The sequence below is a fragment of the Chanos chanos genome, chromosome 12 (genome assembly GCF_902362185.1).
Source record: "Chanos chanos chromosome 12, fChaCha1.1, whole genome shotgun sequence".
NCBI classification, from domain to species: domain Eukaryota; kingdom Metazoa; phylum Chordata; class Actinopteri; order Gonorynchiformes; family Chanidae; genus Chanos; species Chanos chanos.
In genome coordinates, this window is record NC_044506.1 from 22,936,951 (window position 1) to 22,964,450 (window position 27,500).

General features: G+C 43.1%; 2 protein-coding genes across 4 annotated transcripts in view; both read right to left on the reverse strand.

Moving 5' to 3' along the window:
• Positions 1-1,543, reverse strand: part of tpm3 (tropomyosin 3) — a 9,183-nt gene extending 7,640 nt beyond the window's left edge. Inside the window, exons 1-2 of one of the 3 annotated variants that reach the window (XM_030788399.1) lie at positions 1,430-1,543; positions 438-499 (exon numbers count right to left, since the gene is read on the reverse strand). In XM_030788399.1, the coding sequence (XP_030644259.1) occupies positions 438-499; positions 1,430-1,543 (176 nt within the window). Of the gene's footprint in view, positions 1-373; positions 500-1,429 lie in introns of all 3 variants that reach the window. The other 2 variants (XM_030788398.1, XM_030788397.1) reach the window with 2 other exon arrangements.
• A 9,844-nt stretch (positions 1,544-11,387) lies between these two features.
• Positions 11,388-27,500, reverse strand: part of arhgef2a (Rho guanine nucleotide exchange factor (GEF) 2a) — a 34,361-nt gene continuing 18,248 nt past the window's right edge. Inside the window, exons 10-22 of the mRNA XM_030789006.1 lie at positions 26,454-26,571; positions 25,826-26,074; positions 24,172-24,248; positions 23,492-23,667; positions 22,457-22,524; positions 17,682-17,870; positions 17,289-17,387; positions 17,075-17,124; positions 15,157-15,198; positions 14,613-14,663; positions 13,697-14,005; positions 12,526-12,748; positions 11,388-11,752 (exon numbers count right to left, since the gene is read on the reverse strand). Coding sequence (XP_030644866.1) covers positions 11,682-11,752; positions 12,526-12,748; positions 13,697-14,005; positions 14,613-14,663; positions 15,157-15,198; positions 17,075-17,124; positions 17,289-17,387; positions 17,682-17,870; positions 22,457-22,524; positions 23,492-23,667; positions 24,172-24,248; positions 25,826-26,074; positions 26,454-26,571 — 1,722 coding nt within the window. The 3' untranslated portion in view covers positions 11,388-11,681. The remainder of the gene's footprint in view (positions 11,753-12,525; positions 12,749-13,696; positions 14,006-14,612; positions 14,664-15,156; positions 15,199-17,074; positions 17,125-17,288; positions 17,388-17,681; positions 17,871-22,456; positions 22,525-23,491; positions 23,668-24,171; positions 24,249-25,825; positions 26,075-26,453; positions 26,572-27,500) is intronic.

Below are 27,500 nucleotides of genomic sequence, written 5' to 3' on the forward strand. Positions count from 1 at the left end.
GAAATTATGGGGTCCTCCTGTCTCTCTCTCTCTCTCTCTCTCTCTCTCTCTCTCTTTCTCTTGGTACGCGTGTGTGCGCGCGCGCGTGTGAGTATGTGTGCGTGTGTATGTGTGTGTGTGTGTGTGTGTGTCTGTGTGTGTGTGTGTCTGTGTGTGTGTGTGTGTATGTGTGTGTGTGTGTGCGTGTGTGTGTGTGTGTGTGTGTGTATGTGTATGTGTGTGTGTGTGTGTGTATGTGCGTGTGTGTGTGTGTGTGCGTGTGTGTGTGTGTGTGTGTATGTGTGTGTGTGTGTGTATGTGTGTGTGTGTGTGTGTGCGTGTGTGTGTGTGTGAGATGACTGTGTTAATGCTTTGTGGAGTCACTCTCACTCACATCAGCAGCTTTCTTCTCTGAAATCTCCAGTTTCTCTTGAGCATCTTTCAGAGCCTCTGAGTACTTATCCAACTCATCTTCTGTTCCTTTGAGTTTCTTCTGCATCTGGATCAGCTCATCTTCATGCTGACGCGTGGACACAGGAGAACCGGGCAGGGTGGGGTGGGGTGGGGGGGGAGTAAGGTGAGAAGTGTTAACACTCTTGACATCATTACCACAACATAATCTGTAATGTGTACTGAATAACTCTTCCCAATCCAAAGGCAGTTTGGCCAAACCTCTCGCCCCCACCCCTGCGCCAACTACTACTCCCTCTGCCCCATGAGGTAAGGGCCCTTTTCAGGCTGGTGTAGTTCTGCATTAGCACCACGCTGATAAAAATACCTTTTCATGAAAGGCCCTATCCATGAGAAGGCACACTCTCTCCATCAATCCATAGCTGTACAGTCACCCATAAGGATATCATCCTACCCCCCCCCCCCTCCCCGACCCCCCCCTCCTAGGTCTCCTGGATTTGAGAGCAACACCACCGCTGTCTAAGATTTCAGATGCTCTGGCAACACATGGTCTTTTCCATTGTCACTGTTGCTGTCACTCATACTCCCCAACAATTCCTTTCAACTTTTTTTTTTTTTACCAAAACATTTAGAGTTTCAGGATAAAGTAATTCATATAACTTCCATCTCATCATGTAGGATAACTGAAAGGAGACAGGGTCCAATTAAAATGTTTTCCTGCGTTTGTATATTTTAAGATAATATTCAGTGTGGTATGATTTGACCTTGGCTTGCTTGTATAGTGAAGAAGAACAGTCTAAAGTGAGCGAATTCAAAGTACTCCACAACACACACAGCCTTAAAAAAAAAAAAACAAAAAAAAAAACCTAGAACTAATTCCAGAAATTAGAGATCAAAAATCTATTTCAATTCCAGGTCAGTACCAGAGGTCTTATATAGTCTGTCTGGTAGGTCCTCTCTGTGGCCCATAAAGAGGAGGTGTAATTCACAGTTCTCGAGGCTTGCCTCTTCTCCCTCTGTGTCTGTCTTTCTCTCTCACCTGTTTGCTCCTCTCCTCCGCCGCCTTCCTGTCCGTCTCGGCCTGTTCTGCTTGGTCCAGGGCATTCTCCTTATCCAGCTTCAGCATCATCATCTTCTTCTTGATGGCCTCCATCTTGTCGGCGGTTTGTTGAGCTCACCACGGTGAAACGGAAGAGTATTTTACAGGAAACCGAAGAGGGAACGAAGGCGAAAAGCAAGGAGTGCAGCTAGAGGAGAAGGTCTAGAAAAGAGAAAGGAGACAGAGAAAGGGAGGGACAGGAGAGAGAACGAGAGACCAAACTCAGCGTGGGATAGAGGGCGGGCATTTATATTTCATGGGGTGTTTAAGCTCCGCCCCATGGCCATGAACACCTCTCACCCATATTACTCCGCCCACTCTTCCCCAACTCCCTGAACTATACCGTCTAATGGACATCTGAAATGTAATAGTCCATGGTCAGAAACCTTGGGAAGAGACTATCCTGAACACAGAAGAGCCAGGGCACTCAGAGATAAGGCGTCTTCTTCATCGTTTTTTCCTTCCTTACATTCTTTACCCCTCTTCTTCATCTCTCTGTTTATAAGTTTTTATACAGTCACACTCATGTATATCACATTACATTTATTCACTCGGCAGACACTTTTATCCAAAACATTCACAATGCGCACAGATGTCTCATATAGTTCTGTTTCCACCTCCCTCTGTCCCGCTTTGGCTCAGCGCTCTCTCTGTCTGTCGGCAACACTTTCACTACTCTCCTCTTTTTCCCTCCGAGCTTTCAGATGGGACAAAATGGGGAAACCAAGAGAGGACAATGAATGAACAGGAAGAAGAGAGAGAGAGAGAGAGAGAGAGAGTGAGAGAGAGACTGGAATAGAGTAGATATTAGCAACGGCTATAAAAAGACAAAGCTGCAGTGATTGTGACAGAGACAGGTGTGTGTGGCTTTGTGACGACAGCATCTCAGTCCCTGCTGTCTCGTTATGGCCATTAATATGCCTTCAGTTAAGGGCTTTTCCCTTATCAGTATAACAATCCCCACACAGCCAATCACTGCGCAGGGAACCGGTCACATGGCCATCCAAAGCTTTATGTGATGGGCTGTGTTACCATACTATACTTCACTCTGTGATCAGCTGCCCTGGCCTTGTGTGAGACCCTGTCCGTCTAGGCTGGTGGCATAGTCAGTGCCCTGAGTGAGTTAGAGAGAAAGCCACAGCTGGAGTTTAAAGTGGGGCTATAATACATCAGGCATCAAACATCCCAGCACACACAAAGGGTGACGAGGGAGGCGTCGCTTGTCAGGCCAGCCAGCAGAGAATAAGCCTGTCAGTAACAGTAAGGAGACTCAGGGCTCACACACCAGAGGAAAAGAGCAAAAGGTCAATGGTCAACAAGGTATTTAAAGGTAGAGGTCAAGGCAAGGCGTCCACAGAACCCCTTGTTTTATGGTGGCAAATTCCATTTATGTAATATCCACTGAATTATGGATGCTGATATATATATATGACATAAATTTGAATATTGATATATGACAGAATGAATAAAATTTTTTGTCAAAAACAGTTGAAAATGTTTGCCATTTCCTGATTCGTTGTGACATGATCTTGCATAAATGTTCTCTGATCTGTTCAAGGTAAAACACACACACACACACACACACTCACAAACACACACACACACACACACACACACACACACAGAGTTAATTAAAGCATGACTACATGACACATATTTACTGTGAATACAACGGTATCACTCACATTTACAATAAATGCCACCTCTTCGTTTACTAATAGACAATAGTCTGTCAAAATAGATTTTAAAGTTATCATACACAGAACGCAGTATAAACATTGGAGATCACTATGCAATTTTTTTTATACAACGATAACTTGGTAGTCAGTTTTAAGGAGAGGTTCTCTGTCTTCATTAGTCATTACTTTGGTAACATGGGGGTCTCTTTTTTCATAGTCACCATTATTAACTAGTTGGTCAACTATCTCACCACTAGTCAGGTCTGCCTCACACTGTAACACTCCTCCAGCTGGTGCCAAGAGCAGACACATGCTATTCACTACAAAGACCTCCTTTTTAAATCTCACATTCTGCATCTTTTCAAGTAACTGCATGATTAATACTGCGTTTTTAAAAAGAAGAATATTTTATTGAGAAAAAAAAAATCTGTTAAACAGGATTGTTTGGATTTGATTTCAAGAAAATATGGACAGCCTTTTTAATAAAAAAAATATAATAGTTATGACCACAGATCAGCGAGAATAACCGAGTCTACTAACTTCTAGTGTGATCTATAAATGTTACACCCTAAAATAAAACCACTGTGTGCTCAAACTCAGAATTCCAGACACTTGTTTTCCCTATAGTCTGACAGAGAGAACCTCTTGCACTAGCGAACAGTATTCCACTGGGATAAATTGGATTGTGGCTATCGTTTGTACTGTGGGGAGTTTACTTGAAGTTGTTTTGGGTGTAAAGGTCCCTTTTAAAGGCAACTTCTTGAGTCAATGACTGAGGTGCCTGGTTCTCTTTTTCTGTTTTTGTTTGTTTGTTTTGCTTAGTTAGTGTTTGTGGCAGTGAAGAGGAGACTGCATAAATCTCTCCTCAGGAAGGATTAAGTAAATATATTTACTTAGACACTCCTCCCCCCATCCTTACTATGTTCTCTCCATTCCTTTATTTCTCCAACAATCTATCTATCCCCGAGCCAGCTCAGTGATGGATGAGATTTTTGTGTGTCTATATATGTGTATATGAGTGTGTGTGTGTGTGAGAGAGAGAGAGAGAGAGAGAGAGAGGGGGGGGGGGGAGCATGCCAGCGATGCCTAGCTTGGAGGTTATTAATACATGACTCTTGGCTGACATTGTTCACTGGCAAAGAAGAAAGATCTGAATTTCTCCCTCTCTCCCAGCGTCCCCCAAAGCCAGCAGGCCACCGCAGCCATGGGAGAGACACACAGGGAGAGCACTGGTTTTCACAGAGTTTTTTAAGAAGGAGTGATTATACAATGGTACAGGGTTTGGGGAAAAGGGTGTGAGTTAAAAAATGGAGAGAGAACAGCTAAGACCTGGTACTCAGCTAATAGTTCCAATCAGACCCCAGTTTCCTTGAAATCCTGATTTAAACCTGCGCTCCGACAAAAAGGCCTGGAGAAAACGCTCTCATTCCGATTCCATCTTTTTCCCAATCCGCCCCTACCGACTTAAAAAAGGCCGGGGCATATAAAAATTCACTCGTCTGTTTTCCCTAAATTCATGGCTTAAAGCTGCATGTGACAAATTTCAGATCACTTTTATAGACACCTTTGATCTTTTTTGGGGCCGCCCTGCGTTATTTGAGCGCGATAGACTGCACCCCAACCACAGGGGTTCTCCGGCGCTCGGCCACAATATTGCACAATGTATTTCACGATTACTATCTATCCCACCTGTTGATTCTACAAAACTCGTCATCTCAACTCGACATACAACGCGCTCAAACGCTCGTATCACTGGTCCACTACTACCACCAAGATACTTTATCTCCGCCATGGTCTCTCTTACCACTGCTACGCTGATGATACACAGCTGTTCTTCTCCTTCCCCCCCTCTGACTCTCAGGTTCAGCCTCGTATCGCAGCCTGCTTAGCTGACATTGCCTCCTGGATGTCCGCTAACCACCTCAAACTCATCCTGGAGAAAACGGAGCTTCTGTTTTTTCCCACTAAGAACTCCCCAACGATCGACACTGCAATCACCATCGAGGGATCTGTGGTGTTCCCCACCACAGCAGCCAAAAACCTTGGCGTAACCCTCGACAACCAGCTGACCTACTCCGGTCACATCGCGGCAGTCACTCGATCCTGCAGATTCTCCCTATACAATATCAGGAGAATCCGCCAATTCCTCACACAACAGGCGACCCAGCTCCTGGTCCAAGCGCTTGTCATCTCCCGCCTAGACTACTGCAACGCTCTACTGGCTGGCTTACCGACCTGCGCCATCAGGCCGCTCCAGCTCGTGCAGAACGCCGCTGCACGCCTGGTACTCAACCTCCCTAAGCACTCTCATGTCACTCCACTGCTTACTGCGCTCCACTGGCTTCCGGTAGCTGCCCACATCCAATTCAAGACACTGGTGCTGGCCTACCAGGCAACAAGAGGCTCCGCCCCATCATACCTTCAGTCCCTAATAACTCCGTATACCACTACTAGAACCCTCCACTCTACAACCTCTGGTCAGCTGACGGTCCCCTCACTTCGGGAACCCAGCAGCCGCTCTTCCCGACCACGCCTCTTCTCCACCATTGCCCCGCGGTGGTGGAACGACCTCCCTCATACAGTTAGGACTGCGGAATCCCTTACCATCTTCCACAAGAAACTGAAAACCCACCTCTTCAGAACCCACCTATCCCCCAATGCCTAACCTCCTTTCCTTTTAAAAAAAAAAAACCTTGTCTTGTTTCTATGTTTGTCAAAGAATTCCAGGGGCGCAATACGAAGGAGTCAATTGACGCTCAGTCTTATTGCAATGTCTGCTTATGAGGTATTAGGAATCCGACCAATGCACTGATTATAAGTCGCTTTGGCTAAAAGCGTCTGCCAAATGCTAAATTGTAAATTGTACAGCATGTAATCCTCCCCGTACCTGTTTTAACTAATACTAATAGTAGAAAAAGCAACATGTACTCTCCCCATGCTGCTGACTTATAAAACTTGATAAGGGTGAAAATGAAACGGTCTGACAATTGGAGACAACCTATCTCGGGGCCTGTCACTAATAATATAAAACTGGCCTTGTATAATGTTAGATCTCTAGCAAACAAGTCATTCTTAATCAATTATTTTATTATCACTTATAAACTTGACCTCGTGTTTTTAACTGAAACTTGATTAGAGAAAAATGGCGGCGCAACAATTCTTATTGAGTCAGCCCCCCCCCCCCCTCCTTCACACACACACACACACACACACACACACACACACACACACACACACATACACATACACATCACACACACACACTCACACACACACACACACTCACACACACTCACACACACACTCACAGACACACACAATTCAGTTTTATGCATGTTGTTAGAGCTGGTAAGAAAGGAGGTGGAATAGCTGCTTTATTTAAGGATGAAAAACAGTTTATCAATGAGGGTACCAGTGCATTGTTTAAGGAAGCTATCTTTTTTTCACGAACCTCTACTTCAACCTCTGTTAATGACCTTGTAGATCATTTCAATTACAAAATTGTAAATATTATTGATGTCATTGCTCCTGCTATGGTCAAATCCATCTCTGGTAAGCAGAAAGCTCCTTGAAGAAATGCTACGTCTGTCAAAACCCAAAAAAGAGAGTGAGGAAAAGCTGAGTGCAAATGGCGAAAAACAAAAGTTCAGATTCACTGTGACATCTACAAAGACAGACTTCATAAATACAATTCAAAACTGAGAAGTGTAAGACAGTTCTATGTAATATTAATAATACACACGTTCTATTTGCTACTGCTGATAGGCTAATAAATAGAATGTTTTGTGAACTGGGATGTTTGGATGCTGTTGACCCCCCCCCACCCCACCCCCTCCACACTCTAACGTGTTCACTCAAGTTTGTTGACGGTGGAGTGGGTGGCCGCTTTGTGTCCCAGAGTGCTCTCATCTCCGTATTACCTTCTAGCTCTCCCTTTTAGCTATGCTGTAATAGCTAGTCTTGCTGCAGTCCCTGCCTGCACTCGGCACACAATGTACATTTTCCTTTAACCATTATGTGGAAATGAACATCTAACAATGTCTCTCTCTCTTTCTTTCTCTCTCTCTCTCTCTCTCTCTCTGTCGAGCCACACGTGCTACTCCTGAGATACCAGTGATCCTGACTCCTGCCCTCTGCACCGATCCATCCTAGTGTTATCATCTTTCATCCCCCTGTCAGCCTCCTGTCTGCATCGCCATCCCCTTTGTTCATGCTCTAATTTACTTGCAATTGTAACTGCCTGCTGGGTCAGCACCTATTGCACACCTGTCTGGCCAAGGAGGGGTCTCCTCTCTCTGTGGTCCTTCTCAAGATTTCCCCCATTTTCCCATTTCCCTTTTGGGTTTTTGGGGAGTTTTTTCTTGCCCGCCACAAGGATTAAGTCAGGGGGTGCCCTCCTGTTTTGATTTTGACTGTTGTGGCCTATAAAGCCCTTTGAGACTGTAAACAGTGATATTGGGCTCTAAATAAACTTGAAACTTGAAACTTAATAAATCTCCAACAGTCAATAGCTCCTGAACTCCTCTCCACCAGTAAATGCAATGCGTTTGCTAGCTTCATTAATGATAAAGGTTATTAGGCAAGCCATCCATATTTCCATCTCAAACAAAACAATTGTAGCACCACTACATGCAGATAAAAGTATCTTAGTGAAAATAACAGACTTCAAAGCCATTGACTGTAAAAATACAGAAATTGTATCACATCTTAAGCCATCCACCTGCTGTCTTGATGCTCTGCCTACTAACTTCTTTAAAAATGTATTTAATTGCCTGGCAACAGATTTACTGCAAATAGTTAACTGCTCTCTTGTATCAGGCAATTTTCCAAAATTTTGGAAAACTGCAGTTATCAAGCTTCTATTTAAAAAAAAGCAGCCTAGATGCTTCTGTAATTAGCAACTGCAGACCTATATCAAACCTACCCTGCATATGGAAAATCACTGAAAAAGCTGTCTACCAGCAACTCCGCAACTTCTTAACCTCTAATGGCTCCTTTGACAACTCTCAATCAGGATTTCGGCCCCATCACAGTACTGAGACTGCTCTTATTAGGGTTCTAAATGACATTCGTTTAAACACAGATTCTGGAAAAAAATCAATTCTAGGGCTACTGGATCTTAGTGCAGCCTTTGACACAATAGACCATACAATACTGTTAGACAGACTGGAAAACTGGGTTGGACTTTCTGGCTCAGCCCTAAACTGGTTCAAGTCCTATCTGCAGGACAGGGACTATTTTATCTCCATATTGGCAACTACGCGTCAGAACGAATCAACATGACGTGCAGAGTTCCCCAAGGCTCAATCCTTAGGCCTCTTTTATTTAACCTGTATATGCTACCGTTAAGCAAAATTATGCATAATAACTAAATTTCTTACCATGATTATGCAGATGACACCCAACTCTACATAGCTCTTTCACCAAACGACTGTGGTCCCATAGATTTGCTGCTCCAGTGCATTAAAGAGATCAGTGATTGGATGTAACTGAATTTCCTTCAGTTGAATCAAGACAAAATTGAGATAATTGTCTTTGGCACCCTCAAAGAAAGGCTGAAAGTTACTGCTCACCATGAGAATGTCTCTCCTCACACTAAAATCCAGGCAAGAAATCTAGGTGTAATTATGGACTCAGATTTAAGTTTTAATAGCCACATCAACTTAATAACAAAATCAGCCCATTATCATCTTAAAAATATAGCAAGAATGAGAGGATTCATCCCCATGCCTTTATCTCTAGCGGGTTGGATTACTGTAATGGTCTTTTTCCAGGGCTACCAAAAAAGCTCTCAGACAGCTGCAGCTTATCCAAAACGCTGCTGCTGGAGTTCTAACCAAAACAAAGCAAGCTGAGCACATTACACCAATTCTCAGGTCTCTGCATTGGCTCCCAGTTAGTCAAAGAATTGACTGTAAAATTGTTTTGTTTTTTTACAAATCGCTCAGTGGTTTAGGACCAAAATACATCTCTGACTTGCTCTCACCATATGAACCCCCTAGATGACCCCCTTAGGTCATCTGGGACTGGTCAGTTAACTATTCCCAAAGTTAGACCTAAACACGGTGAGGCAGCGTTTAGTTACTATGTCGCACATAGTTGGAACAAACTTCCTCAGAAGCGCCCAAACTCTGAGCACTTTTAAATCCAGACTTAAAACTTTTTTGTTCTGCACTGCCTATACACCTTGACTTTTATTCCTTTTATGTATTCTCTTAATTGTCCATTTTAACTCTTTTTTATCCCCCCTTATACATTGTATTATCACCTTTTACTTGCTTTTACTTATTTTATTCTTTATTTATTCATTTTTTTAACCCACTGTTTTTATTCTGCACTGCCTGACCTGTATTCCTTTCATGTGTCTTCTTACCTCTCAATTTTAATTCTTTGTTCCTTTTTCCCTCATACACTGTATTATCTCTTTTTGTTTTTTAACTTTTATTAATCTTAGTTTGTACTGTCTAATGTTTTATATGCCTGTTTGAAGCACACTGAATGGCCTTGTGTCTGAGATGTGTTACATAAATGAACTTGCCTTGCCTTGCTTAATGATAACCTGCTCCAGCAGACCGAGAGAAAGTCATTCAAAGACATAAGAAATTGTGTTCGCCACTTGAATGGGTGCTGACTTTGGAAAGGTCAGGCATAAGGTGTCAAATTTAGGGATATCTGTGAAAACCTCTGCTCTTGACCCTCGTTTTGACATCAGCAATAAGAAAAAGACCACCGCACAGAAAAAGAGAGCAAACCCTAACGCTTTGATACATCCTGCTTTTTTTCACCAGACCATGGAGGACTTTTTCCAGAAGTCATAACATGTGGGGAGGTTCAAGCTATGCTCCCAAGATCTGTCCATCACTCATCTAGCACCCCAACCAATCAGGACACACCTGTCAACTCTGTCCTTGTGTATACCCAGCCAAAGTGGAAGCACTGCTACCAGGATTTAAACCCAGGCGTCTGCTGAGGTGGGCTGTTGGCTTTTCCACTGCACCACTCCAGAACAAACCATTTGAAGCTGAGGCCAGAGGTGAAAGTCATAACCAGGATGAGCCGTAAACAGGTTGCACTGACGTCTGTGTAATACCTGATGGAATCATCATCATCATCGAAAAATGAATGTTCAGAAATGTCCAGAGCAAAGCGCCGAGGTGAAGTATTGAGACAAAAGCTGCTCTGTTACGTTCAGCTTACCGTATGCGCAGAATCCGCATTTGGAACAGTTTTTGTCACCATGTCAGAAACATCCTCATATTTCTTCATAAAAAGCCTCTGAATACTGAGCTAAAGTAGAGCATATAGGTGCATTTTATTGATCATATTTCCAGTGCCTTAATTACTATCCACAATATTTTCTGTTTGCTTACCTCTGAAAATATCAAACTAAGGCAAATCTCTGAGTCTCTGATTTTTCAGGAACATTCATGAATATGTTTACAGAACCACTGCACAATTCAAACTAAGATAAAGCAACACTAAAAACACCAAACATAATCAGGCATCAAAATCAGTGGGAAATACTGCTGAAGGGATTGCTTTAAAAGTCTTTCCATATCATATTCACTGAGAGAAAAAAAAATAATTTCATATGTACACTTCCCTATGAGTGCTCCCAGCTTTGGACTCAGATAAGATTTGTAACCCCTCCTCAAACAAAAACAAACAAACAAACAAACAAAAAAGCAGGGGTTCTGAGAGGAAGAGAAGGTCCAGCATAAATATGTACTGGTCTAAAGTACAGCACATGCAGGGTTTGGACAGAGTGTTGGTCCATCTGAGGATCTTATGGCTTCAGTATGCAGCGTCTCTGTTGGCTCATTTATTTCTCATATCCACCCATTTCAACCAAAAATGAATAAATAGAATTATATTGAGCCACGAAAATGAAATCAACCAACTTTTCTTAAAACATAAACACACTAAAACTAAAGAACTAAAGAAGTTTTTGTTCGTTTTGGGGTTTGTTGTCATCGTTGTTGTTGTTGTTGTTGTTGGGCGTTTTGTTTTGTTTTGTTTATTAGTTTGTGTTGGGGATTTTTGTGCAACGATGAAATGACCCAGAAGCACTGGACACAGTTCATTATTACTCTAAAACACAGAGGTCAAGTCTGGTTCATCTGTGGTCTGATTTAAGAAAACAACCAGGTCTGCACACAAGCAAGCTCAGTGTGGTCCTGTTACACGCATTCCCACTCCTCCACTTCCTCCTTCTCCTTCTCCTCCTCCTCCTCCTCCTCCTCCTCCTCACAGTTTATCGTCCTCCTTTGGCATTATCTGTTATTATCAGTTCATTATGTTTGGATTCCAGAAGAGAAAGATCACGTGTATTAATACTGCCACATGCTGAATTACAAAGCGACATCACCGTGTGGAAAACGCACTTCACTCAGAAGGACTGCGGTTTTAATAAGCCTTATATGGATGTGGTTGCGGAGGAAGATCCACACAGGCTCTCCGCTGAGGAGTGTCGGACGGGTCCTGTTATAATCCGGTCTCGCCTCTCCACGCTGTCAGCAGTGAGACACCTCCCTCTCCCTGGGATCAGCTCCTGATTCGCTCTCCTCTGGTATATCCTGCAGGTCTGTGTGATGAAGAAACCATGAACAATAAGCATTCTGGGCTATGAAAAGTCACTCACACACATACACAGAAAGAGGGAGAGAGTGGTTTCAACTGCAAATATTTGTTTTAAAATCAAATGTTTTTGGTGAAAGCAGCTCACTGCACACTATTGGCATTCATTATGATACAACTTCAGCTCCCACTGTAAAAGCTAAAACCTACACCACACACAGTCATACACACACACTAACTCAACTGTGTGAGTAAGTGTGTGTGTGTGTGTGTGTGTGTGTGTGAGAGAGAGAGAGAGAGAGAGAGAGTGTGTGTGTTTATGTGCATTCGTGTCTATAGTTGTGCATGCATGCATGTGTGTGTGTGTGTGTGTGTGTGTGAAAGAGAGATGGGGGGGTATTTAAGTAAAGAGAGAGAGGGGGGGTAGTTAAGTAAAGAGAGAGAGAGAGTATGTAGAATATGTATTTCTCTATGGAAATGGAACAGTTACATAAGTAAATGTGTAGACTGCCATTAGCATGACCAGGAGTCTAAACTTTAACAAGTGTCAGCTTAAGTGTATGCCCACATGGAGACCCTGATGATGTCTGATAAAACAATATATCTCTGCTTGGAAACTATTCCAATCACATGACAATAAAGTTCTGCTTCACTCATACCAATATAGTTCTTTTAGCGAGCATTTTACAGAAGGTTAGTATATTATGATGTTGTAACAGACACTGGTGAGCTTTCTTCTGTCTTTCTATAACTGTTACATTCTTTTGGAGACCATCTCACCCTGGCTTTCAGGAGGAGATGAGAGCTTCACATTTTCAAGACCTTCATCATCACCATCGTCACCATCATCGTCATCATCACTGTCACCATCGTCGTCAGAGATTATGTCCACTTCCACATCACTGCAGTCCTGCAGACCATCCGATTGGTCCATTGATTCCTGGCTGGCCAATGGAGTGTTGGTGTTGGGGTCTGTTTCACTCTCTCTACGAGGAGGTGGAACCTGAGTGACAAAAGGTCAAAAGGTGAAAGGTGAGTGACGGATAAGCTGGAAGTGACGAACCCTGTTTTCTGTCCCAGATGGCCCTGCAGATAGTTCTGGAAAGAGCTGGGTTTTGGGGACGTGGTCTTGGCTTAGAGACTTTTAGTAGGCAGTTTAGGGTTGTAGGTGTTGATTCTGGTGATGCGTTTTTTTTTTTATCTTGATTTAAGTTGATTGAGGGTTACAGTTGAGGTGTGGAGCTCAGATTTGGGTTTGAACCATATTCATGGTAATATATGGGATTATAAAAACTCAGCTGAGAGCATGGCTGCATTGTAGGGGGTCAAGTCAACCTCTCGTTTTAGCGATCATCATTGTCAGGGAGATTGACCCATCTAATGACAGCATTACCACTGACACTGTATCACCAGAGTGGTGGAAACACAATAATCTCAAAATCAAGAGGTGTGTGTAACAATGAACGATGGATCTGAATGGATCTGATGCAGAGTATGTCCTCTAGCCAACGAAGAGCAGGTCTGCAGAGAGAAGGGGATTTCCCTGTCTGTTCTCTGTGAAAGAGCGTGAGTTTCCCTGTCTGCTCTCTGTGAAAGAGCATGAGTTTCCCTGTCTGCTCTCTGTGAAAGAGCATGAGTTTCCCTGTCTGCTCTCTGTGAAAGAGCATGAGTTTCCCTGTCTGTTCTCTGTGAAAGAGCGTGAGTTTCCCTGTCTGCTCTCTGTGAAAGAGCGTGAGTTTCCCTGTCTGTTCTCTGTGAAAGAGCGTGAGTTTCCCTGTCTGCTCTCTGTGAAAGAGCGTGAGTTTCCCTGTCTGCTCTCTGTGAAAGAGCATGAGTTTCCCTGTCTGTTCTCTGTGAAAGAGCATGAGTTTCCCTGTCTGCTCTCTGTGAAAGAGCGTGAGTCTCCCTGTCTGCTCTTTGTGAAAGAGCGGGACTTTCACTCGTTTAGTACCTGTGAGACTGCGCTTCCAGTACTGTCCACAGGGGTGGCGCTGTTGGCCTTGAGTTCCTTGAGCTGTTTCTCCAGCTGGACTCGAGCCTTTTCGCTTTCTCTCAGACGTCCCTCGGTCCTGCGCAGACGTCCCAGCTCCTCCTGCAGGAGGCTGTGCTGTCTCTGGAGCAGAGCCAGCTCGCCCAGAGAGCCCCCCTCACTACCTCCGTCACGCGACAGGGAGCGGACCGGACGCCCCGCGGCCGCTGGGGAAACAGAGGCCTCACGCAGACAAAACTCCAGGATAGAGTCCTGTCTCATCACTGCCCCCTAAATGAGCAAGACAAAGAGAACAGCAGTTTGGCAGTGATACAAAGAGAGAAACAGAGAGATTGAAAGGGATGGAGAAACAGAGAGGTTTTGGAGTGATAGAAAAAGTTTTGGAGGGGGGGGGGGGTGATGATGATTTAAAGAAGCTTTATTGACTCTCAGTCTAGCTTAATCTCTCTTCTAATATTGGTGTTCTGTATTTAAGTATTTCATTTACATGATCAAAGTATTACAGTGTTTAATCCCTGAGTGGAATGTGGATAAGGGACCCTAAGGGCCTGGTGGTTGTCTACTTCAAAAATAAATTAATTAATTAATTTAATTAAATAAAATCTTGAACTCAATAGCTTTCTGTTAATGTGTCCTGCAGACAGTCACTTACACCCACACTGACAGACGCATGTAAACCTCAACACAGTCAAAACTGTAAGGGGGTTTTAGCAAGAGCATCAGTTAAATTTAAATGTATTGTTTACTTTCATGTAAGAAAAGATGACTTAGCACTGTACTGTTTTAATGTACTACCAATGCACTGTTTTACAGAACGGCCATACTGTTTTACAGAACTGTATGTTGAAACCAGCCTGATATGGAGTTAAATACTGACCTGAAGAGCATGAAGATGAACACTGAGATTAACCAGCCTCTGAGACACCTCCTGAAACATACACACACACACACACACACACACACACACACACACACATACACATCTTTAAGAAATCTCAAGTGACCTTTGCTCAAGTAACTACTTTCTCTGACTCTCAGACTCAGTCTCCTACCTGCATCCACACACACACACACACACAGAGAGTCTTCCCATTAACCAGACAAACAGGGAATGTCTTCCACTTTTCCCCCCTTTATCTAAACAGTACTGATAAAAGAAGACTTCTAGTTCACTGCAAGAAACTGAACTGAGGCTGAATTCATACAGAAAGTTATAGGAAAGTTTCTCACAACATCTGATCCACACCCACTTAAAGGTGAATTGTTCTCTTCTGTGGTAAACCCACCCCCTTCACACAGACCCGTTCCTGAGGTACTCTACCCATGAGCAGATGAAGTTAAAACACAGACATTAATAGTCCAGTAAGAACCTTGCCTGGTATTGAGAACACAGACACACATGCCTATAGGAGAGTCATTACCTCTCTCGGATCCATGGCATCCGTTTGATTTCCGTTACCATCCTGTGGATTCAACAGAGACAGTAAGTCAAAAAGGATTCTGGGATACTGAAATACCAGTTCATTTCATAAATCTTTCCACCGCTCAAAAGGGCTGTAGCAAAAAACGTGGTCCACAAGTACAAAAGAGAACTGTTTTTGTTTTAATGAATGACTTGACACATCTGTACAAAAAGCACAATCAAATGGTTTTTTTGGGAACAAAGTTCTGGAGTAATCAGGGCTGCCTCAGAGTTCTGATTGTGGAGGGTGATTAGGCAAATTCGCGTTGCCATGGAAACTTACAGGACCGTTTTAAATAGCATGGAATAATAGGTAATTATCTTGTTGCAGAACTGCATATCAAACTAAAAAGCAAAGAGGGGCAGAGCAAGGCAGATAACTTCCAAATCAAAGCTTCTGACAGGGACAGCAGACTACAGGCACACACACAACACTGTCTAAAAATCCCTGAAAAAAGCGCTGACTCCAGGTACAGCAGACTACAGGCCAAACACAACACTGTCTAAAAATCCCTGAAAAAAGCACTGACTCCAGGGACAGCAGACTACAGGCACACACACAACACTGTCTAAAAATCCCTGAAAAAAGCGCTGACTCCAGGTACAGCAGACTACAGGCCAAACACAACACTGTCTAAAAATCCCTGAAAAAAGAGAAAATACTTGAACGTTATGATGAAAATATAGCAATAAGCAGTAAGGAAGGGAGCCAAAAAATGATTTATACTGACATGCACAGTGGCAAATTTAGACAATATAGACAAACCACATGCTCTTTTTGACCCTAGATGTGTACAACAAAACTTAATAACCAAAATAAACTGAATTCATTCTTGATGTCATCACTGTATGTGATTCAAAGTGGACAGGTTAACTTTCTGACATATTAATCTTGAATCAGCTCAACTTTCCAACATTTTGCATGATTGCTCTAGTGCCACCTACTGTCCAAATACAGTCTATGTTATGGGTCAGAAATATTGACTTAGTTACTCATAAGTTCATTAGCATGGAAGACAGATGGCATGGTAGAGAAACATAGCAAACAGGTAAATCTATCAAGAATGAGAGATTACAGCTTGAGATAAAAAAAAACACACAAATAGATCTTTTGAGAATAAGGGAACACATCTCTGCCAAACATCTCTGAGTGTTTAGTTAAACAAGAAAAATTATTTAAAAAAAAAAAAAAAAAAAAAAAAACCTCACCTTGGTATGTCAACAGGACTGAGAATCAGTCATTTCAGTCTACATATTAGTGTTTGTGAGCTGACAAGTCAAAAAAAAAAAAGTGAGAATTTATGAGTGAGTTCTGATGTCAGGGTCAGATTTGTTCAGCCAGAGCTGATGCATATTTCTGTCTGTAGGTGACAAGGGATGCAAGTGTTCTCTTTCAAACAGTCTTTAAAAGTATGTGGCAAGATAGAGACCAACCAGGAGCCCTGCTGTGTGTGCAGAGTTAGAACAACCAGGAGCCCTGATGTGTGTGCAGAGTTAGAACAACCAGGAGCCCTGCTGTGTGTGCAGAGTTAGAACAACCAGGAGCCCTGCATTATGTGCAGAGTTAGCAGACTTTCTCTGCAGTCTTTCACTCACCAGAGAGTGTTGTCAGAGAGAGAGGGTGTGTTGTCAGAGATAGAGGGTGTGTTGTCAGAGAGAGAGAGTGTGTTGTCAGAGAGAGAGAGAGAGTGTGTTGTCAGAGAGAGAGAGTGTGTTGTCAGAGAGAGAGAGAGTGTGTTGTCAGAGAGAGAGAGTGTGTTGTAAGACAGAGGAAGACAAAGAACAAGAGAAGTCTTTTCAAATATAGCTCAGTGTTTATGTACCTTCAGTGTTTGACACTCTTTAATTCACAAAAATGTGAAAATGTACTGTCTTACCTGAGTCGCTGGACTGTCCTGAGAACCGTTAACCAACACCTCCTGTCCATCTGAGAGAGAGGGAGACAAAGTGGGGTAAAAATAACAAATGTTTATTTCATTTCACATGAAAAGCATAAGATTTATATTACTGATCTACTATATTACTGAATACACTCTGTGTATTATCAAATATTTTAAATCTGTTGTAAATGTCTTCCTCTTTCATACTCACTGATCATCAGCGCTGCCGTGGGAGTCTGGTGACCATTGGAACTGCAGGACAGAGGAACCTCAAAACTAGAGCTAAGCAACAACTCAGTCAGCCTGTCCACTACAGAGAGAGACACAGAGACAGAGAGTGAGAGAGAGAGAGAGAGAGAGAGGTTCTTATACACTACATGGTACAGGTACACTTACAAACCAAGCTTTAGTAAGAGTGACATGGAACACAGAAACTAAACTTCAGGTGGATGAATTTATTGCCTCATAAACTGAAATAATAATGTAATGCAAAATAGCGAACTAATATTTTGAAGACAAAGAAGAACAAGCAAGAATTCCCGTAGCCTAGTAAAGGGTTATACTAGAGAAAACGAGTGAAAAATAGACTGGCTTGGACAGGTACCCTCGACGACGGCCTGGTTGAGAAGCTGCTCGCCGCGGGGGGCTTGAGGTGTGTCTGCGCGGAACAGGTTGCGAGAACTGGCCGGCAGTATGACAGAGTGACCTCCGGTGACCTCTGCCAGGTCAGAGAACAGGATAACCCTCTCCTGAAGCAACTCCAGGACCTCTCTGTCCTTCTGCTGGATGTCCGCTAGAGAGGAAAGATAATGAGGGAGGGATGAATAGAAAACAAAAACAACTCTGTTGATATCTATACAATACAATATAAACACATATATCTGTACTATACAATATAAGAACTGCCAGAGCTAGTTTGGCCTGCAGGGCATTTGAGGTGTATGTGTGTTTGAGGTGTGTGTTTGAGGTGTATGTGTGTTTGAGGTGTGTGTTTGAGGGGTATGTTTGAGGTGTATGTTTGAGGTGTGTGTTTGAGGTGTATGTTTAAGGTGTGTGTTTGAGGTGTGTGTTTGAGGTGTGTGTTTGAGGTGTGTGTTTGAGGTGTATGTGTGTTTCAGGTTTATGTTTGAGGTGTGTGTTTGAGGTGTATGTCTGAGGTGTGTGTTTGAGGTGTGTGTTTGAGGTGTATGTGTGAGGTGTGTGTTTGAGGTGTGTGTTTGAGGGGTATGTGTGAGGTGTATGTTTGAGGTGTGTGTTTGAGGTGTGTGTTTGAGGTGTGTGTTTGAGGTGTATGTTTGAGGGGTATGTTTGAGGTGTATGTGTGTTTGAGGTGTGTGTTTGAGGTGTGTGTTTGAGGTGTATGTTTGAGGTGTATGTTTGAGGTGTGTGTTTGAGGTGTATGTTTGAGGTGTGTGTTTGAGGTGTATGTGTGTTTGAGGTGTGTGTTTGAGGTGTGTGTTTGAGGTGTGTGTTTGAGGTGCATGTTTGAGGTGTGTGTTTGAGGTGTATGTTTGAGGTGTGTGTTTGAGGTGTATGTTTGAGGTGTGTGTTTGAGGTGTGTGTTTGAGGTGTATGTTTGAGGTGTGTGTTTGAGGGGTAGGTGTGAGGTGTATGTTTGAGGTGTGTGTTTGAGGTGTGTGTTTGAGGGGTATGTTTGAGGTGTGTGTTTGAGGTGTATGTTTGAGGTGTATGTTTGAGGTGTGTGTTTGAGGTGTGTGTTTGAGGTGTGTGTTTGAGGTGTGTGTTTGAGGTGTATGTTTGAGGTGTGTGTTTGAGGGGTATGTGTGAGGTGTGTGTTTGAGGTGTGTGTTTGAGGGGTATGTGTGAGGTGTATGTTTGAGGTGTGTGTTTGAGGGGGATGTTTGAGGTGTGTGTTTGAGGTGTGTGTTTGAGGGGTATGTTTGAGGTATATGTGTGTTTGAGGTGTGTGTTTGAGGTGTGTGTTTGAGGTGTATGTTTGAGGTGTATGTTTGAGGTGTGTGTTTGAGGTGTGTGTTTGAGGTGTGTGTTTGAGGTGTATGTGTGTTTGAGGTGTGTGTTTGAGGGGTATGTTTGAGGTGTATGTTTGAGGTGTGTGTTTGAGGTGTATGTTTAAGGTGTGTGTTTGAGGTGTGTGTTTGAGGTGTGTGTTTGAGGTGTGTGTTTGAGGTGTATGTGTGTTTCAGGTTTATGTTTGAGGTGTGTGTTTGAGGTGTATGTCTGAGGTGTGTGTTTGAGGTGTGTGTTTGAGGTGTATGTGTGAGGTGTGTGTTTGAGGTGTGTGTTTGAGGGGTATGTGTGAGGTGTATGTTTGAGGTGTGTGTTTGAGGTGTGTGTTTGAGGTGTGTGTTTGAGGTGTATGTTTGAGGGGTATGTTTGAGGTGTATGTGTGTTTGAGGTGTGTGTTTGAGGTGTGTGTTTGAGGTGTATGTTTGAGGTGTATGTTTGAGGTGTGTGTTTGAGGTGTATGTTTGAGGTGTGTGTTTGAGGTGTATGTGTGTTTGAGGTGTGTGTTTGAGGTGTGTGTTTGAGGTGTGTGTTTGAGGTGCATGTTTGAGGTGTGTGTTTGAGGTGTATGTTTGAGGTGTGTGTTTGAGGTGTATGTTTGAGGTGTGTGTTTGAGGTGTGTGTTTGAGGTGTATGTTTGAGGTGTGTGTTTGAGGGGTAGGTGTGAGGTGTATGTTTGAGGTGTGTGTTTGAGGTGTGTGTTTGAGGGGTATGTTTGAGGTGTGTGTTTGAGGTGTATGTTTGAGGTGTATGTTTGAGGTGTGTGTTTGAGGTGTGTGTTTGAGGTGTGTGTTTGAGGTGTGTGTTTGAGGTGTATGTTTGAGGTGTGTGTTTGAGGGGTATGTGTGAGGTGTGTGTTTGAGGTGTGTGTTTGAGGGGTATGTGTGAGGTGTATGTTTGAGGTGTGTGTTTGAGGGGGATGTTTGAGGTGTGTGTTTGAGGTGTGTGTTTGAGGGGTATGTTTGAGGTATATGTGTGTTTGAGGTGTGTGTTTGAGGTGTGTGTTTGAGGTGTATGTTTGAGGTGTATGTTTGAGGTGTGTGTTTGAGGTGTGTGTTTGAGGTGTGTGTTTGAGGTGTATGTGTGTTTGAGGTGTGTGTTTGAGGTGTGTGTTTGAGGTGTGTGTTTGAGGTGTATGTTTGAGGTGAGTGTTTGAGGTGTATGTGTGTTTGAGGTGTATGTGTGTTTGAGGTGTGTGTTTGATGTGTATGTTTGAGGTGTGTGTTTGAGGTGTATGTGTGTTTGAGGTGTATGTTTGAGGTGTATGTTTGAGGTGTGTGTTTGAGGTGTATGTGTGTTTGAGGTGTATGTTTGAGGTGTATGTGTGAGGTGTGTGTTTGAGGTGTGTGTTTGAGGGGTATGTGTGAGGTGTGTGTTTGAGGTGTGTGTTTGAGGTGTGTGTTTGAGGTGTGTGTTTGAGGTGTATGTGTGAGGTGTGTGTTTGAGGTGTGTGTTTGAGGGGTATGTGTGAGGTGTATGTTTGAGGTGTGTGTTTGAGGTGTGTGTTTGAGGTGTGTGTTTGAGGTGTATGTTTGAGGGGTATGTTTGAGGTGTATGTGTGTTTGAGGTGTGTGTTTGAGGTGTGTGTTTGAGGTGTATGTTTGAGGTGTGTGTTTGAGGTGTGTGTTTGAGGTGTATGTTTGAGGTGTATGTTTGAGGTGTATGTGTGTTTGAGGTGTGTGTTTGAGGTGTGTGTTTGAGGTGTATGTTTGAGGTGTATGTTTGAGGTGTGTGTTTGAGGTGTATGTTTGAGGTGTGTGTTTGAGGTGTATGTGTGTTTGAGGTGTGTGTTTGAGGTGTGTGTTTGAGGTGTGTGTTTGAGGTGCATGTTTGAGGTGTGTGTTTGAGGTGTATGTTTGAGGTGTGTGTTTGAGGTGTATGTTTGAGGTGTGTGTTTGAGGTGTGTGTTTGAGGTGTATGTTTGAGGTGTGTGTTTGAGGGGTAGGTGTGAGGTGTATGTTTGAGGTGTGTGTTTGAGGTGTGTGTTTGAGGGGTATGTTTGAGGTGTATGTTTAAGGTGTGTGTTTGAGGTGTGTGTTTGAGGGGTATGTTTGAGGTGTATGTTTGAGGTGTGTGTTTGAGGGGTATGTTTGAGGTGTATGTTTAAGGTGTGTGTTTGAGGTGTATGTGTGTTTGAGGTGTATGTTTGAGGTGTATGTTTGAGGGGTATGTTTGAGGTGTATGTTTGAGGTGTGTGTTTGAGGTGTATGTGTGTTTGAGGTGTGTGTTTGAGGTGTATGTTTGAGGTGTGTGTTTGAGGTGTATGTGCGTTTGAGGTGTATGTGTGTTTGAGGGGTATGTGTGAGGTGTGTGTTTGAGGTGTGTGTTTAAGGTGTATGTTTGAGGTGTATGTTTGAGGTGTGTGTTTGAGGTGTATGTTTGAGGTGTATGTTTGAGGTGTATGTGTGTTTGAGGGGTAAGTTTGAGGTGTATGTTTGAGGGGTATGTGTGTTTGAGGTGTATGTGTGTTTGAGGTGTGTGTTTGAGGTGTATGTCTGAGGTGTGTGTTTGAGGTGTATGTTTGAGGGGTATGTTTGAGGTGTATGTGTGTTTGAGGTGTGTGTTTGAGGTGTGTGTTTGAGGTGTATGTTTGAGGTGTATGTTTGAGGTGTGTGTTTGAGGTGTGTGTTTGAGGTGTATGTTTGAGGTGTATGTTTGAGGTGTGTGTTTGAGGTGTATGTTTGAGGTGTGTGTTTGAGGTGTATGTGTGTTTGAGGTGTGTGTTTGAGGTGTGTGTTTGAGGTGTGTGTTTGAGGTGCATGTTTGAGGTGTGTGTTTGAGGGGTATGTTTGAGGTGTATGTTTAAGGTGTGTGTTTGAGGTGTATGTTTGAGGTGTGTGTTTGAGGTGTGTGTTTGTGGTGTATGTTTGAGGGGTATGTTTGAGGTGTGTGTTTGAGGTGTATGTGTGTTTGAGGTGTATGTTTGAGGTGTATGTTTGAGGTGTGTGTTTGAGGTGTGTGTTTGAGGTGTTTGTGTAGGGGTATGTTTGAGGTGTGTGTTTGAGGTGTATGTTTGAGGTGTGTGTTTGAGGTGTATTTTTGAAGTGTGTGTTTGAGGTGTGTGTTTGAGGGGTATGTTTAAGGCTTCCTCTTGGTTAGTGAGATCACACAGGACCAAGAGACAGGCAGTAATACATTAGGCAGTAATACATTAGGCAGAAATACATTAGGCAGAAAAACATTAGAAAGTGCCATTTTTAATAGTATTTACTATTCTTTGATGTTTACTATTCTTTTTTTCAGAAATCATTTTGAGGTTCATTTTAATGAATTGGTTCATTTTAATTTCAGCTACAACTTTTTCTTATCAAAACTAAGTGTCAGTAATAGTTTCTTTTTGAAGGGAAAGTATACCACGTTCTGTTAGCAGTATACATAAAGTCTGACACACACCTTTGAGTCTTCGCCGGAGGGCTTCATCTTCAGTCTCTATCAGGGGGAATTCTTCTCTTGTTGGACAACTTCAGAGATAGAAAGAGAGAGAGACAGAGAGACAGACAGACAGACAGACAGAGAGAGAGAGAGAGACAGAGAGACAGACAGAGAGAGAGAGAGAGAGCGACAGACAGAGAGAGAGAGAGAGAGACAGACAGACAGAGAGCGACAGACAGAGAGAGAGAGACAGACAGACAGAGAGAGAGGGAGAGGGAGAGAGACAGAGACAGACAGACAAGAGAGAAAGAGTGAGAGAGTGAGTATAGTAAGTTAGAGTGTGCTATGATTTCTACCTACAGGACAGAGACCATCCTCACTACTTTCATGTGTTGGTATCTGTAGGGCAGAGACCATCCTCACTACTTTCATGTGTTGGTATCTGTAGGACAGAGACCATCCTCACTACTTTCATGTGTTGGTATCTGTAGGACAGAGACCATCCTCACTACTTTCATGTGTTGGTATCTGTAGGACAGAGACCATCCTCACTACTTTCATGTGTTGGTATCTGTAGGACAGAGACCATCCTCACTACTTTCATGTGTTGGTATCTGTGAGGAGGAACTCACTCTCATTTTGTCTGTTTCTGTTATTAGTATTAGAGTTTTCCCACTGTCTACAGGACGTGCTACTACAAGCATGTTTCATGGATCTCACTTCACTCCATATTCTGAAAGAATTATTTATTTAAGAGGAATGTGTGTGTGTGTGTGTGTGTGTGTGTGGTATGTGTGAGTGTGTGTGTGTGTGTGTGGTATGTGTGTGTCTGTGTGTGTGGTGTGTGTGTGTGTGTGTGTGTGTGTGTGTGTGTGTGGTATGTGTGAGTGTGTGTGTGTGTGTGGTATGTGTGAGTGTGTGTGTGTGTGTGTGTGTGTGTGTGTGGTATGTGTGTGTGTGTGTGTGTGTGTGTGTGTGGTATGTGTGTGTGTGTGTGTGTGTGTGGTATGTGTGTGGTATGAGTGTGTGTGTGTGTTTACATATATGTGTTTGTACCTGCGGACAGTTTCTAATATGACACGCATCCAGGTGTTCCTGTCGTCTTTAGATGCAGCATGGAGCTCATACATCTCAGGTGGGCTGGACTCACTGTTGATGATGAAGAATCCTCGCTCCTGATTGGCTATGTCCCTCACCAAAAGATTCTGCAGAGGCACTACGGCTGGCTTATCCTCCAGACGGACAGAAAAGGTTTTGTCAGGTTTAATTTGCCAGGCAGGCCAAACAAAACCACCATCTGAAAGGTACACATCTGTGTGGTACGCAGTTCCTGCATGCAGGTATCTACTGGCTCTACAGTGCTTACACATGACACACATCTCTAACTAAACTGACCTCATGCGGATATTCTGATGGCCTATACATGTGAAACCATCTTTAAAAAAAAACATGGCTGTTAAAACAAAAATGTCATCTCTAGTTATTTTAGATTATCAGTCTTAGACAATGTCAGGACTGAGTGTATTAATCTTTAATCACAATAAAAACGGTAATTAGGAACTCCAAGGGTCAATAAAGATCTGTGCGTGTGTGCGTGTTGTGTGTGCATGTGTGAGAGAAAGAGAGAGAGAGAGAGACAGACAGACAGAGAAACAGAGAGACTGTGTTTGTGTTTGTGTGTGTGTGTGTGTGTGTGTGTTTGTGTGTGTGTGTTTCTGTGTGTGTGAGAAACTTACCAGACAGGGAAAAATGTATCTCTGATCTTTCTCCTGAAGGAAGACGAGGATGTCAGTCATCAGCAGGACCTGCATGTCTGTAAAACAAAATGCAAGATAGCACAGTCAACCATAGTAAAACACACAGTGACACAGAGGTTATAACACAGTCAACCACAGTAAAACACACAGTGACACAGAGGTTATAGCACAGTCAACCATAGTAAAACACACAGTGACACAGAGGTTATAACACAGTCAACCATAGTAAAACACACAGTGACACAGAGGTTATAGCACAGTCAACCATAGTAAAACACACAGTGACACAGAGGTTATAACACAGTCAACCATAGTAAAACACACAGTGACACAGAGGTTATAACACAGTCAACCACAGTAAAACACACAGTGACACAGAGGTTATAACACAGTCAACCATAGTAAAACACACAGTGACACAGAAAGGTAATAACACAGTCAACCACAGTAAAACACACAGTGACACAGAGGTTATAACACAGTCAACCACAGTAAAACACACAGTGACACAGAGGTTATAACACAGTCAACCACAGTAAAACACACAGTGACACAGAGGTTATAACACAGTCAACCACAGTAAAACACACAGTGACACAGAGGTTATAACACAGTCAACCACAGTAAAACACACAGTGACACAGAGGTTATAACACAGTCAACCACAGTAAAACACACAGTGACACAGAGGTTATAACACAGTCAACCACAGTAAAACACACAGTGACACAGAGGTTATAACACAGTCAACCACAGTAAAACACACAGTGACACAGAGGTTATAACACAGTCAACCATAGTAAAACACACAGTGACACAGAGGTTATAACACAGTCAACCACAGTAAAACACACAGTGACACAGAGGTTATAACACAGTCAACCACAGTAAAACACACAGTGACACAGAGGTTATAACACAGTCAACCATAGTAAAACACACAGTGACACAGAGGTTATAGCACAGTCAACCATAGTAAAACACACAGTGACACAGAGGTTATAACACAGTCAACCATAGTAAAACACACAGTGACACAGAGGTTATAACACAGTCAACCACAGTAAAACACACAGTGACACAGAGGTTATAACACAGTCAACCACAGTAAAACACACAGTGACACAGAGGTTATAACACAGTCAACCACAGTAAAACACACAGTGACACAGAAAGGTAATAACACAGTCAACCACAGTAAAACACACAGTGGCACAGAAAGGTAATAACACAGTCAACCACAGTAAAACACACAGTGACACAGAAAGGTTATAACACAGTCAACCACAGTAAAACACACAGTGGCACAGAGCAGTAATAACACAGTGAACTACAGTAAAACACACAGTGACACAGAAAGGTAATAACACAGTGAACTACAGTAACACACACAGTGACACAGAGAAGTAATAACACAGTTAACTACAGTAACACACACAGTGACACAGACAGGTAATAACACAGTTAACTACAGTAACACACACAGTGACACAGAGAAGTAATAACACAGTTAACTACAGTAAATCAGAGTTCAATACACATGTGCTCTGCATTTTATGTCTTTCTCTCTGTTTCTCTCTCACAGACACACACATACAGACAGCCAGGCAGCCGTTCATTTACTCACACCGACCTTTGAGTCTGGAGCTGGGCGTTTTCCAGAAGAGACTGCCCTCGTGTATAAGACGCCTGCGTAAGAGTTCAGCCCCTCTGAAGAAACCCCCACAGCCCAGTTTGGCCTCTGCCCGGGGATCCAGCCTGGAGCTGATCTCCTGCAGCCGCTGGGTCCGCTCCAGTTCCAGCACCTGCTGGTCTATGGAGCTGAGCAAGTCCCTGATCGAACCCAGAGCCTGGGTCAGGCCTGCCTCCTCCTCTGGACTGTCTGCAAACACAATACACACAAATGCACAAACTAACGTGTGTGTACACATAAACATTAACATTAACATAAACACACACACACGCACGCGCACGCACGCGCACACACGCACGCACACACACACAAACATCATGATGTGTATGGTACAGTACCATACTCTATGTTTAAATATATACACATCAGACTCAGACATATTCCTGACAATATACATGACATTCACTAAACATTCAGATTTACACCACAAACACTATCACTCTCACACTGTTCCAGTCCAAACAGAGAGAAGAGGATGACTTTTTGCATCGTGTATTATGTTTACGCCTCTCACACAGACTTTGCCTAATGTTTAATGGGTCTCTGTGTTACCATGACGATAGCGCACCTTTGGTGTTGTCAAGGATACGTTGGACCAGGACAGGGTACTTTGTGATGCGCTGGGTGACCAACAATATACACTCCTGGAAACCATGACGACGTAGCAGAGGACCCCTACTCACCTTCTGTATATGAGAGAGAGAGAGAGAGAGAGACAGAGAGAGAGAGAGAGAGAGAGACAGAGAGAGAGAGAGAGAGAGAGAGAGAGAGAGACAGAGAGAGAGAGAGAGAGAGAGAGAGAGACAGAGAGAGAGAGAGAGAGAGAGAGAGAGAGAGACAGAGAGAGAGAGAGAGAGAGAGAGAGAGAGAGAGAGAGACAGAGAGAGGGAGAGAGAGAGAGAGAGAGAGAGAGAGAGAGAGAGAGATGTCAGATCTACTCTTAAGAGTGTGTTTCCATACAGAGCTGAGTCATGAGTGTGATTCATATTAAAGACTGTGTGCAAGGTGAAAGAGAAATACTTGAACACAAGATGACTTACATAACAGTCTTACTGCTATACAGACACACCAACATACACACAGATCATTAGTCCCCCCGCCACACACACACACACACACACACACAAACAGCCAAATGAATTTACACATTGCTCTGTTCTGTAGGTCAGAGGCTGACTCATGCTGGAGGAGCCTGGACCTCTGTGGAGGACAGAAGTGTACACATGATCAAACACAGAAAAGAAGCCAACACTGTGTGATGCATCCATTTGTAATTCACTTTGTTTGACCATCTCTGGGATAAACCACGGCTGAGCTGGCCATTGTGGTTGGTAAATTATATTGTATCATATTGTATTCCATACTCTGGTATATTAGAGCAGTATGGTGTACTGTAGCTGGCCACAGACCAGACAACAGAGGCACAGAGCTGACAGCCACAAACCACCTTTATGGCTTCGTTCCATTGAAGGGTCTAGAGTTAAAGAGTTGAAGACATTTTGAGAGTAATTGAAAGAGTAATTGAAATGGACGTCCTAGCAATTTAATTTCCACCCTTACAACATGAAGCTATGAGACCATTTTAGCCTGGGGACACAAGAAGCTTGATTCAGGT